This window comes from Gracilinanus agilis, chromosome 1 (assembly GCF_016433145.1).
Source record: "Gracilinanus agilis isolate LMUSP501 chromosome 1, AgileGrace, whole genome shotgun sequence".
Lineage (NCBI taxonomy): Eukaryota > Metazoa > Chordata > Mammalia > Didelphimorphia > Didelphidae > Gracilinanus > Gracilinanus agilis.
The window spans coordinates 184,291,724-184,305,947 of record NC_058130.1 but is presented as its reverse complement, the minus strand read 5'-3'; the positions used below and the strand labels follow the sequence as shown (position 1 = coordinate 184,305,947).

The following is a 14,224-nucleotide window of genomic DNA, read 5'->3' as shown; positions in this document are numbered from 1 at the left end:
TAAAAGTGAATTCTAAAACTCTAGAAATTATCTAAAAACTTGTTAGAATAGACTTTGTAAAGCTCTTTTAAGGTAATTTTACTGTTTATCTTACATGCATGAATGAGTAGTCTCAAAGAAATTACTTTGACTATACTTGGGAAATTATCCTTTTAGCTTTATTTTGTATTTATATAGCATTTTTTTATTTCTTTTTTTATTCAATGACTCCAATGGGGGAAAACTCCCCAACTTATTTCTATGTTTAACTCTCTGATTTGAAAAAAAATAGCATTCTTATGGAAGAAACATTGAGAATTTAGATATGGTATCAACTTTAAGAATGCTGTCTATCCAAAAAACAAACCAGGAAACATTGTATACAATAAAGGCAATATGGTGGAATGATCAGTTGTGATAGACATAGCTACTATCAGCTACTCTCATAAGTACAATGAGCCAGGACAATTCTGAGGGACAGAAGATGCTATCCACCTCCGAAGAAAGAACTATAGGAGTCAGAATGCAGATGAAAGCATACGATTTTTCACTTGTTAATTTGGGTATATGTTTCAGAGTTTTGTTTTTATATGATTATTCCCTTATAAAATTAACAGTATGGAAATATATTTTGCATGATAATACATGTATAACCCAGAAAAAAAGTACAACCCTATTTAAAAAAAGAGAATACCATCTGCCATTTTTAGATCCTACAGTTTTCTAATTCTACAACTTCTCTGTTCTCTGCCTCATTTTTAATTTGGGTGTTTTTTTTGTGTCTTGTATATGACAGGATGTTGCTTTATTGGACAGATTGATTAAAGATGATTTGGAGAGTAAAAAGCTGCCACTGTTGCTTGTTGCAAATGCTGGTAGGTATTTTAAACTCAAAGCTTCCATTTTGAATATATGGTTAAGTAAATGTTAATTAACAAAGTACTTGACAAATATTATTTCATTTTATCCTTATAATGACCGAAATATAGGTGCTATCATTATCCTCATGTTAGAGAGAAAGAAACTGAGGCAGATAGAGATTAAGTGGCTTGCCCAGGATCATACAGCAAATTAAGTGTCTAAGACTAGATTTAAATCCAGGTTTTCCTGACCCCAAATATAATATTCTATCTACTGTATGACCTAGCTGCCTTGAAAATCGTGATATGGTAAGTGTATGTGATAGGTCCACATTTGAATTTCAATGAGAAACAATGTTCAAATTAGATTACTGTAACCCCTTTGGTCATATTTGTTAAAAGCATTTGGGGATAACATAAATTTCCCTATATTAGAATTATAAATTTAGAGATTCACAGAAAAATAAGAAATAGATTATGCTCACAAGGATTTAGACTTCTTTTAGTAATGTGTGCAAATTAGAATATAAGTGCACTAGAGGTACAAAATACTTATAAAGTTCAGAGGAAGGAGAGATTACTGCGTATGGGGATATCAATAAAGAATTTGTGTATAAGTGGCATTTGAAGTTTGACACCGAAGGATGGGTATTCAGCAGGCAGGAGTTGATTTGATGAAGACAAGGAGTTTATTCCATATACAGTGAGTTCTTGTTTAATGTAAGTAGTCTGCTCTGCAGAGTTCCTACTCTCATCTAAGGGCTCTGTGAAGTTGCTTCAGTGCCTGGTTTCAATGCCTGAGCACATGGGTCTGCACTGAGGTTCCCCTCCCAACCACAGTATACCTCCTGGAAGCTGAATCCAGTGTTGGGGTTCTGCCTCCCAAACTCCCCTTCTCCTCCCCCAAGCAAGAACTGTATTAAAAGGAAATTTGAGAGAAGGTGCAAAGGTGAGGTATATTTGAGAATCCACAAATAGTCCGGTTTAACATGTAGTACATGTAGAAATGCAGTATAAGAAAAAAGCCACAGTAACAAACTAAAGCCCAGTTTTAGAGAACCTCAATGTGCCATGCTAAGAAATTGGGACTTTATTCAGTAAAATATAAGCTCTATGAGGATAGGTACTGATTCACTTTGTATCCCTGGTACTAATCACAGCATTTTTATAAGTAATAGGTACTTATTAAATATTTGAGTTGAGTCTAAGTGGTATTGGGAAGCCACTAAACAGTTAAATAAGTCACAATCAACTATACATTAGGAAAATTAAATCTAAAGTAACGTATAGTAGGATAACCCGGAGGGATAGATACACTGGATAAGAAGTTAATTACAATAGTGTAGTGAGAATGTTAGGATCATAATTTTAGAACTGGAATGGGCCTTAGAGATCATCTAGTCCAACCTCCTCATTTTGTTTTGTTTTTTGTTTTTGTTTTTATTTTGAATATTTTCCCCTAGTTACATGTTTCATGTTCTTTCCCTCTTCCCCAAACCCCCCTAACCCCCTTAGCCAACACACAATTCCACTGGGTTTTACATGTATCATTGATCAAGACCTAAATCCATATTATTGATAGTTGGACTAGAGTTATCGTTTAATGTCTACATCCCCAATAATATCCCCATCAGCCCATGTGTTCAAGCAGTTGTTTTTCTTCTGTGTTTCTCCTCCCACAGTTCTTCTGAATGTGGCTAGTTTTCTTTCTCATAAGTCCCTCAGCCTTGCTCTGGATCCTTGCATTGCTGCTAGTAAAGAAGTCTGTTATGTTCGATTGTACCACAGTGTATCAATCTCTGTCTACAATGTTCTCCTGGATCTGCTCCTTTCACTCTGCATCAATTCCTAGAGGTCATTCCAGTTCACATGGAATTCCTCCAGTTCTTTATTCCTTTGAGCACAATAGTATTCCATCACCAATAGATACCACAATTTGTTCAGCCATTCCCCAATCGAAGGACATTTTCTCATTTTTCATTTTTTTGCCACCACAAGAGCATGGCTATAAATATTTTTGTACAAGTCTTTTACCTTATTATCTCTTTGGGGTATAATCCAAGCAGTGCTATGGCTGGATCAAAAGGCAGATAGTCTTTAGAGCATTCTTTTTTTTTTTAAACCCTTAACTTCTGTGTATTGGCTCCTAGGTGGAAGAGTGGTAAGGGTGGGCAATGGGGGTTAAGTGACTTGCCCAGGGTCACACAGCTGGGAAGTGTCTGAGGCCGGATTTGAACCTAGGACCTCCTGCCTCTAGGCCTGACTCTCAATCTACTGAGCTACCCAGCTGCCCCCAGATAGTCTTTTAAAACCCTTTGAACATAGTTCCAAATTGCCATCCAGAATGGTTGGATCAGTTCACAACTCCGCCAGCAATGCATTAATGTCCCAATTTTGCCACATCCCCTCCAACATTCATTACTCTCCCTTGTTGTCATTTTAGCCAATCTGCTAGGTGAGATGATACCTCAGAGTTGTTTTGATTTGCATTTCTTTAATTACTAGAGATTTCTCATGTGCTTATTGATAGTTTTGATTTCTTTATCTGAAAATTGCCTATTCATGGCCCTTCCCCATTTATTGATTGGGAGATGGCTTGATTTTTTGTACAATTGATTTAGCTCCTTGTATATTTGAGTAATTAGACCTTTATCCGAGTTTTTTGTTATAAAGAATTTTTTCCCAATTTGTTGTTTCCCTTCTAATTTTGGTAGCATTGGTTTTATCTGTACAAAAACTTTTTAGTTTAATGTAGTCAAAATTATTTATTTTACATTTTGTGGTTTTTTTCTAACTCTTGCTTGATTTTAAAATCTTTCCCTTCGCATAGATCTGACAGGTATACTATTCTGTGCTCAACCAACTATAGTTTCCTTCTTTATATTCAAGTCATTCACCCATTCTGAGTTTATCTTGGTATAGAACCCCCTCATTTTGCAGATGAGAAAGTTTTGAGGCCCAGAGAGGAGTTGGAAGGTCCTCTTATTCTAAAACTACTGCTCTTTCTCTCATACTAGTAGGATTTGAAATATGGTGATAGTGGCATACATTTAAAGGAAGAAATGAATCTAAAGGTGATTGTGGAAACAGACTTGTTGAATGCTTGGATTGAAGGGAAAAAGTCAAATATAATTCTATTCTGAATCTAAATGACTGAGGAAATGGTCTGATTAACAGAAATAGAAACATTTAGAGAAGAGATACAGGTTTTGGGAGAAAGATTATGACCTCAATTTCAACTTAAGTTATCTAAATAGAGACATAGTTCAAAAATCTTCTCTATTAACTTTGATTCTCTTCTATATAGTCTCTTCATTGATGATCTCATTTGCTTCCAGAGCCTGAATTCTCACCTCTGGATTACTCATTTGTCTTAACCCTAGCCCTGGATAGAGGTGATGGTAGAAGCTCTGGGAGGAATGGGGAAGATTATCATGGGAGAGAGTGGAGACAATAAAAGAGAGACAGAGGCACTGGAGGTTTTTGTATTATTTGTGAAAAAAGAGATTGACAAATGTGTAAGAAAAGTTATAGAGGGAATGTCAAAAGTATCTAAGAGAACAAATTGCTTAGACAAACCATTGCATTGTTCATTATAAATGGTTTCTTATCTATTTATCCAAGTAGACCTCTCTTAAGAACTTTTATTAGGTAATATTCTCTCAATCTCATTCTAAAAACTATATATAACAATAGGCAGTATTTATATAGCATTTTAACATTTACAACACACTTTACATACATTCTCTCATTTGAGCCTCACAGTAGCCCTATGAGATACAAAAAAAACCCAGAAATTCCTATTTTGCTGATATGGAAACGGGTTCCGAATAGTTAAATGATTTGTTCATAGGCAGGTGTACACTAGAAGTGTCAGAAATAGGATTCAAACAAAGGTATTATTGACTCCGAATCCAACCCTCGATTCATGAGAAAGCATATATTTCTTTTAAGTGTTTTAGAATTCATACTTTTCACAAATTGCATAAAATTGATTTGCTATTCCTTCCTCAATGAGTACTAATGGTAGCTCTTACATAATGTTGTGTTTATGTGACTTCCGTTAGTGAAAGATTCATCTTTCTAGAAAAAAATTGACATTTGCATTATATTTAAAATAGATGTTTTGTATAACTTGAACTATTAACTGTTTTCTGTTAAACTTAAGCTACCGATCCTTAATTATTAAGTAATTTGAAGAAATAAGGATGGGATTAGTTATTGGGATGTAGTTATTATTCTTGGTGATTATTTATTAAAGATAAAGAATCAAAATCTTAAGTGTCTTTTTTCTTTCCTTCATTATAGGTACTCCAGGAGCAGGACACACTGACAAGCTGGGACGTTTGAAAGAACTTTGTGAGCAACATAATATGTGGCTCCATGTGGAAGGGTAAGCATAATAAACTTTGTCAAGCCTAGCTTAATAGTTTATTCTGAGGAAAGATATCCTATCTCTTAATTTGTAATTATACAAAATAAAATATGCAAAAGTATTCTTTCATTCCCCTGGGCAATGATATAAGTTCTAATTTTATCCATCACCTGAGAAAAGTTTTGACTAAAATTCATTTTCAAAGTTTTGTCTAAAGGATGAGTTATTAACCTTTTTTTTTTTTGTCACGGCAATGTGATGGAGCCTTTGGACTCATCAAAATAATGTTTATATATGCACAAAATAAAATACATAGGGGTGTAAAATAGTTTTATTGAAATACAGGTATCAAAATATTAAAAGCAAAAGTAAAGTAAGTTCATAGACACCAGGTGAAGAACTCTTGGTCTAAAGCTTATAGTATTTCTTCTGTTTCTTATCCAGTTAAAAGAAATAAACTTTGACAACATTATTTAAGCCAAACAACTGTACATTTGTACTTTAATAAGTAAATACATAATTAGTTGTTAAAATTCCTCTTTTCTTTTCCAGAATAAATTTAGCAACTTTGGCATTAGGCTACATCTCCTCTTCTGTGCTGGTATGTTATTTTTTTATTAAATGACAAAAGAACAAAAATCAGCCCCCTTTAACAGAACTCCGTCATCCCTTTAAAAATTGCCATAGCCTTGTCTCTTGGCCCTTTTGAATGGGGACATTTACAGTTTAATCTCTGGCTCTTGGAAAAATAGTAATGAATTTTCCTCTTCTTGTAGGCTGCAACCAAATGTGACAGTATGACCCTAACCCTGGGCCCATGGCTAGGCTTGCCAGCTGTTCCTGCAGTAACACTCTATAGGCATGAAGATCCTTCTTTGGTAAGCTTGCTTATATGGCCAATTTTTTAAATTGAAATTAAATTAAAGTAAATTTAAAATTAAAATTTTTTAATTACTAAGCGCTAGGAACTTATAAAAATTAAAATCAAGGGGGCAGTTAGATGGCTTAGTGCAGTGATGGGCAAACTACAGCCCGTGGGCCTGATGCAGCCCCCTGAAATGTTCTATCTGGCTGCTAGACATTATTCCTAATCTGACGAATACAATGAGTAGGATACAATATGATGAAACTTCAAAAGAGTTGCCTTAGAAATAGACTGACAGATGAGCATTTCCTTTCCTTTGGCCCCCTCTCTAAAAAGTTTGCCCATCACTGGCTTAGTGTATAGAAAGCCAAACCTGGAGATGGGAGATCCTGAGTTCAAATCTGGTTGTTGTGACCCTAGGCAAGTCACTTAACCCCTATTGCCTAGTTCTTACCACTCTTCTGCTTTGCAAAAAATACTTAATATTGATTTTTTAAAAATTAAAATCAAGAGAATTCTTGTTTTGGTTTGTTTAGAAACAAGAACTTGTAAAGCAAGCTCCATTTAGGTGCAAAATAAAATATGCAAAGGTATTCTTTCATTTCTCTAGGCAAGAAAAATAATTTGAAAGACTTTTTCTATAACGATGTTTCTAATTTTATTTATCACCTGACGACACAATTTTATATTTTTCAATAGGTTCATTATTGTTAGTGATTCTCACTAATAGTTGGTTTTATTTTTTTTTCCTATAGTCACTAGTTGCAGGACTTACTTCAAGTCAACCAGTGGAGAAACTTCGTGCCTTACCATTGTGGTTATCTTTACAGTACTTGGGACTTGATGGGATTGTGGAAAGAATCAAACATGCCTCTCAGTTGGTAAGTAGATGTTCTTAGAGTTAATTAAGTTTCCCAGTTCTGGAACTTAATAACTTTTCCTATTTATGATGCAACTAAGTTTTTATAAAGTGCAATCATCCCAACAAGCCTGTGAAGTAAGGAGGGCAGGTAGTAGTATCTCTGTTTTATAAGTGGGAAATGAAGGAGGAGGAGTTGTAGGACTTGGGAATGAAGCCTTACTTCTCTTACTTCCAAGTCCAAGGATTATTTTCCATGCTACTTAAACTGAGAACATTGTATTTCAGTCAAATGCCTTCCTTTCAGTAACTTAATTTGTATATAGATTTACAGTATAACCAATAAGAAGACAGTTCCCTTTTGTAAGCATATGAGCATTTTAATAGATGAGAACAGATTAAGGATGCTCTGGGTGTTCATTTTAAAGCAGGGGGAAAGGGCCAAAAATGCAACATTTAGCTTGAAAGATATGAATATCAAAGGGAGTCCTATTTCCTCTGATTTATTGTTAGGTAGAAGATAAAAAGATTTAATTTAACAAACATGTAAGTTGCAGCTAAGTAGCATGGTTGACAGAGCACCAGGCCTGGAGTAAGGAGGACCTAGGTTCAAATCTGACCTCAGACACTTCCTAGCTGTGTGACCCTGAGCAAGTCACTTAATCCCAATTGCCTAGCCCTTGCCACTCTTCTTTTAGAATTGATACTAAAGTCAGAAAATAAGGGTTTTTAAAAAACCAAACAAACATGTATTTAGTGCCTACTATCTACAATGCATCTTGCTGGTCACTAGGAAGACAGAAAGGAAAACTAACACAGTTCCTGCCCTTGGAAAACTTATAACCTACTAAAGCAGTCAAGCAAATTTCTTATGGGATGACCTGTGTGAGGAAGCAAGACAAGATCAAGGGACAATTGATAAGTTTAATTGGACCAAAATAAAGCATGCATAAAGGAGAGCAGTGTAAAAAAAAAGACTGGAAAGATAAAATGGAGCCAAATTATGGAGCTTCTTAAATGCCAAGCTAAGGAGTTGATACTTATTTTGTGGGCATTGGGGTCCACTAAATGTTTTTTTGAGCAGAATCATATAGTTGAGCAATCATAATAGGAAGTAACTGTCAACTTTATGAAGGATGACTTGAAGAAGGGAAGGTTAAGACTGAAGGGAGAAAAAGAAGATTGTTAACAAAATCTAATAATCATAAGAGTAATGAGAGGCTAAACTTGAGTAGTGGTAGTGTGAGGAGAGAGGAAGAACAGTTATGAGTGACACTATGATGATAAAACAGACAGAGATTGGCAATTGGTCAAACAAAATGGACAAAAAAAAGTCACAAGTAATTCCAAGGTGCTTTGATGACCAGAATAGTGGTGTGCCATCAATGGAAATTAGAAAATTTGGAAGACAGGCAGATTGGGAAGAAGGATCATGAGCTCAGTTTTAAATGTTTGAGTTGCTGGCTAGTTATCTAGGTAAGGGATAACTAAAACCCATTCAGAAATGTGGGACTGGAGGCCAAGGGTGAACTGAGGGCTAAATATCTAGATTTGAGAGCCATCTCTAAAGAAGTGAGAACTGACATCTTTGGAATGGAAGATATCTCAAGGGGAAAAAAAAATAAAGAGTCAAGGGAGGCTTGACTATGTATTTATGAGCTACAGGATTTTCTTAGCTCCAGGTAAAAGAGCTACTTCTTCATTGGCTTTCTGGATTATTGCTTAACTGCCTTGTTTATGAGACAAGACTTCCCACAGCATTATGCTTGTAACAGGCAGCTAGGTGGCCCAGTGGATAAAGTGCCAGGCCTGGAATCAGGAAGACTCGAGTTGAAATGTGGCCTCAGACATTTACTAGCTATGGGAAGTCACTTAGCCCTGTTTGCCTCATTTCCTCATCTGTAAAATGACCTAAAGAAGGAAATGGCAAACCATCCAGTATCCTTGCCAAGAACAACCCAAATGGGGTCACAAAAAGTCTGACACAACTGAAATGACTGAACAGCAATACGCCTCTGGCAGCAGTTTTTCAGTGATAGGGATAGCTTTATTTACTTCCCCCACCCCCACCCCCCAACTTTCCATCATAGATCATGGTGTGAATCTAGGGTGTGACCAAGCTTTAGTTTGGTTGAAGTGGAATGAAGAACCAGGAGATATTGAGGGAACTGAGAGAGGAAAGCCTTTAAGGGAACATCCACATACATGTTAAAGTCCCTTAGAATAAGGGCAGAAGACAGTGAGCCAGGTTTTGAGCTTTCTAGAAAGTGATATGTGGGGGTCACTAGACAAAATAGACCACAATCTGAGTTGAGTTGAAGGATCAATGTTAGTAGAATTAACTTCCATACAGAAAAGGCTGCTAAGTGATAGCAGCAAAAGGAATGTCTGGAAGTTACAGTGTGGAGCAAGAAATTCTTTAACTTTCCACAATTTATTTAGTCCAATCCCAACAGATGGACATCCACTTTCTTTCTAATTTTTTTGCTATTTTAGTTTTTTAGAATTGGTGAGACATTTCTGTTCTAAATGTCCTTGAGAGTATACACCCAGCAGTGGAATCTCTTGGGGACAAAGGGAATCAACATTTTAGTCCTGACCCTACATTTAGGAGATTTTTCATCTAAGAAAAAAGGATAAGTATTTTCCTCAAAGTATCTCCTACATTTAAAATAGTTTATTATTAATGATTAAATAAATCATAATTATATAAATTACCTTTTATTTCTGTCCTTCCTAAAATGTAGGGCCCAGATGGGTTTGAAACTGTGTCTTAGGAGGATAGGTATATAAAGGAAGTGTTCAATGTGAAGTTTAGACTAAGATGAACTGTATAATCTTGTCTTCTGGTAATTGATGCATTGTCACATGGAAGAGGCAATAGATTTGTTTTGTTTGACCCAGAGGAAAGTAGGAGTGGTAGATGGCAGTTAAGAGGCTGATTTCAGCTCAGGGTAAAACAGAATTATCTAGCAAACAGAGAAGACCAGGGATGTTGTTATGGGCTGTTTTGGGAAATAGTAAATTCTGTGTGACTGGTAGTCTTTGAGCAGAGGTTGCATGACCACTTGAGATGTTAGAGAATTCCTGTTCATCTAGGTTGAACTTAATGAATTGTGGGTCCCTCTAAGAAATGTTTTCAGGGGGTAGCTGGGTGGCTCAGAGAATTGAGAGCCAGGCCCAGAGACAGGAGGTCCTGGGTTAAAATCTGGTCTCAGATACTTCCTAGCTGTGTGACCCTGGGCAAGTCACTTGACCCCCATTGCCTAGCCCTTACCACTCTTCTGCCTTAGAACCAATACACAGTATTGATTCTAAGATGGAAGGGAAGGTTAAAAAAAAAAAAAAAGAAATGTTTTCAGTTGTACACTGGGTGAATTAAATAGATATAAAAGATGATTTATATCATTAATAATGATTTATTTAGTCATTAATAATAATTGTTTTTAAATGTAGGAAGTACTTTGAGGAAAATACTTAATTCTTTTTCCTTAGATGAAAATCTAAGAAAAATCTTGAGTTCTCAGCCCTAACATAAGCATTTTTCCTTCTTCCCTCTAGAGGAGTGACTTTTATGTGGATCATTATTTGGCAGTTTAGATTATTAAGGAAGTTGTCTTTGTCAAAACTTATTAGTGTTGGGGGAGAAGTCAAGATGGTGGCTTAGCAGCAAAAGCTGAAACCACTCGTGACAATCCTTCCAAACCAATCTTTAAAAAGTGCTTCAAAATGACAGGAGTCAAAAACCCACAGCAAGAAAGAGTTAAGGAGCTCTCTGATCCACTGAACACAACTTGAAAGGTAGTCAGAGAGAGTTGATTTTCATGGGACAAGAGGGAACTTGAAGCAAAACTGTACACAGGAGTGCTGACCAATCCCCTCTGCCCCTGTGCCAGGCTCTATGACTGGGCACAGACTAACCTCAGTATCAGGCCCTGGCACCACCTTGCAGTGAGACCCAGAAGTCCATAGCACTGGGCCCTTTCAAGCCTCCACTAAGGTGAAGACCTAACACCAGGGGAAAATATTTCACACTGCCAAACCCTGCAAGCCAGCATCAGAGGAGACAAAAACAGCAAGCACTTTTCAGAATTCCCAGGCCACAGACAAAAAAAGGCTGGGAAAATGAGCAAAGGGCAAAAGAAACATTTAATACTGAAAAATTTCTATGGGGAGAAAGAAAAAAGCACAGAACCAACAGGGAATGGTGAGAGCCAAGCAACCACAAACAAAACTTCAAAAAAACAAACAAACCTAGGAATTCATCTCAAGCTCTGGAAGAACTCAAAAAGGAATTTAAAAATCAAATGAGACAGATCAAAGAAAAATGGGAAAAAGAAATGAAAGTAATGCAAAAAGAAAATAACAGCCTAAAAAGCAAAATTGGTCAACTGGGAAAAGAGGCATGAAAATCTAATGAGGAAAAGAGTTTCTTTAAAACAGAATTATGACCTACTAGAAAAAAGGGGGGGGGGGATCCAATTTAAAAAAGAGTGTCTTGAAAAGTAGATAGGATCAAAAGGTCATGGAAGAGGTTCAGTCTTTAAAAATTAGAAATGGGCATCACTGGTCTGAGTGAAATGGATGAATATTTTCAAAAATATAAATTGCCTAGCTTAACTAAAGAAGAAATAGAACACTTAAATAATCCCATCTCAGAAAAAGAAATTGAACAAACCATCAATTAACTCTCCAAGAAAAAATCCCCAGGGCCAGATGGATTCACAAGTGAATTCTATCAAACATTTAAGGAACAATTAATCCCAATACTCTATTAACTATTTGGCAAAATAAGCAAAGGAGTCCTACCAAATTCTTTTTGTAACACAAATATGGTGCTATACCTAAACCAGGAAGAAAAAAAAAGGGGGGAAAGAAAATTATACACCAATTTTCTTAATGAGTATTGATGCAAAAATCTTAAATAAAGTACTAGCAAAGAGACTATAGCAATATCACAAGGATTATTCACTATGACCAGGTTGGATTTATACCAGGAATGCAAGACTGGTTTAATATTAGGAAAACCATCAGCATAACTGACCATGTCAGTAATCAAACTAACAGAAATCACATGATTATCTCAATAGACACAGAAAAAGAATTTGACAAAATACAACACCCATTCCTATTGAAAACACTAGAAAGCATAGGAATAAAAGGACCTTTCCTTAAAATAATAAGTAGTATTTATTTAAAACCATCAGCAAGTATATCATCTGCAATGGGGATGTTAGAAGCCTTCCTAACAAGATCAAGAATAAACCAATGTAAGATTTAAATTTAGGTTTTTATGACTAAATATGAGAGTTATAAAATACTATTATGGTCACCGATTTTAAAATAAAATAAATAAAACTGACTTTTGTAAAGGGGAAAAATTATGGTTTTGGTTGGAGTGAATATTAAAAGGGTTAGTTGCCAGGAATTGAATAAATATCAATTCTAAAATGATTTTTAGCAATTTATTTATAAAATATAGGAGAGAGTAAAAGTAGAGAAATGAGAAGAGGGAGGGTAGAGTAAGATATCTAGCTTAACAAACTAGATTATGTGTCCAAGTCTTGGCTTTACTCTGACAGGGCTCCACGAGGTTTCCTCCTAATCAAGAGCCCCTCTGGAAGTTAGTACCTCCAGGGAAGCTGAATCAGCCTTTTTCACTCACTATGTGTAGTTCTAAGGGAGAGATTTCAGAACAATCTCACCAAGTCCAAGGTCCCAGTCAGAGCTCCTCCAGGTCCAATTCCAGGCTGAAGAGCACGAGCCCCAGAAGTTCTTTCTTTTTATCCAGGCCATTTCTTTCGTCACTTCCTGTGCCTTCCTCTCATTTCATGTGTACCAATTATAGCAAAGACTTTTCTTAGGACTGCCCCTGATTCAACACCCACTCTTGCACACATGGGTCACAGACCTCCCTCACTTGAGAATTAACTGGTGGTGTTTACATCTTTGGCGATTAAATCTTAAAATAAGCAGGATAGGATTAATCCTATCTTCACAACCCCCCCCATGATCATTTGGGAGACTCATCTCCCCAATTGATCATTTGATGTAATCATCTTGTACCCCTAAAAATCTAACTACAATAGTTAGAGATAAGAAGGAAGTAGAAGAGATAGAAAGAAAGCAAAACCAATGTTTTGCTAGATGCAATGACAAAAAGCCAATTAAGGGGCAGTCCCCTTAGGCATAAAAGTTTACATTCAAAATAATTGTGTTCAGTCTCCTTAAGTTCAATCAATTGTACCCCAAAGTTCATTCCTGGATCATCTTGATTCAGAGTAGGTTTCTCCAGGCATCTTTCTCCAAACAGTTCATTTTCTTGATTCAAGGAGTTAGCATGTTTATTTTCCTGAAAATTTTCTTGAACAAAATTTTAAATCTTGGAATTTTATGGAAATACAATCCCCCCTGAAGAGGGTATTGTCCAACACCCAGTTCAGCTCAGAATATGTTGTTGAATTATGGGGTGTATGAGTCAATTATCAAAAGAACAACCCAAAACATAAAAAGAAAAACAAATAGAAGAAAAATTAAACTTTGGGAAAATAAAAAACTTAAAATCAGAACCAAAATATCAAAAACCTATGTATATAAAAATTTCTGAATAAGCAAAAATAAATTCATAACACGTCCTTCTATTAGGGTGCAATTTAATAAATTTATAACAGGCCCTTGTATTAGGGTACAGTTAAAGTAATTTATGTCCCAAAAACCTGGACAAAATGCAGTAATATTACACTTATCCATTTGTAGCCAGGACTACAGGAAGTTGCCATATTATAAGAGAGGAAAAAAAGGACTAGATTTTCATGTAAAAGGGAAGTGACATTCCTTGTCTGATTTACTTTCATTCCCAGGGATAGGGGAGCCAGAACAGCCAATTTTAGGTACTTGATAGAAAGTATTTCACATGAAGTATAGTTCAAGGTGTCCTGCGTCTTAACATATGTCAAGCGCTGCAACCATGAGTCTCACACTAGGCTCAAGTCTTTTCATATTGGTATAGAAGTTAATCCTTCCTGGATTGGTTTGGTCTTTTTTGACCTTGTGCTCCTAGGCACTGTGCAGATTCTCATCAATCCCATCGGGTTTGGTTGCTCTTCTTGACCTTGTGCTTCATTTTACTGTGTAATGGCTCTTTTGTTCTCCTCCTAGAATCAGGCAGAAACATTAATCACAGTCCCATAACATTTACCAATAAATGGCAGGTTTCCATAGTCTAAGGCTTTTGGGTATAAATTAATATTATAGAAGATATATTTTAAACTTATATTCCTGTAGAA

At 35.9% G+C, this 14,224-nt stretch overlaps 1 protein-coding gene across 1 annotated transcript in view; it reads left to right on the top strand.

The window, feature by feature from the left end:
* Positions 1-14,224, top strand: part of PDXDC1 (pyridoxal dependent decarboxylase domain containing 1) — a 78,618-nt gene that overhangs the window by 46,131 nt on the left and 18,263 nt on the right. The window contains exons 8-12 of the mRNA XM_044659249.1: positions 776-854; positions 5,148-5,232; positions 5,767-5,815; positions 5,991-6,092; positions 6,835-6,960. Of these exons, the coding sequence (XP_044515184.1) occupies positions 776-854; positions 5,148-5,232; positions 5,767-5,815; positions 5,991-6,092; positions 6,835-6,960 (441 nt within the window). The remainder of the gene's footprint in view (positions 1-775; positions 855-5,147; positions 5,233-5,766; positions 5,816-5,990; positions 6,093-6,834; positions 6,961-14,224) is intronic.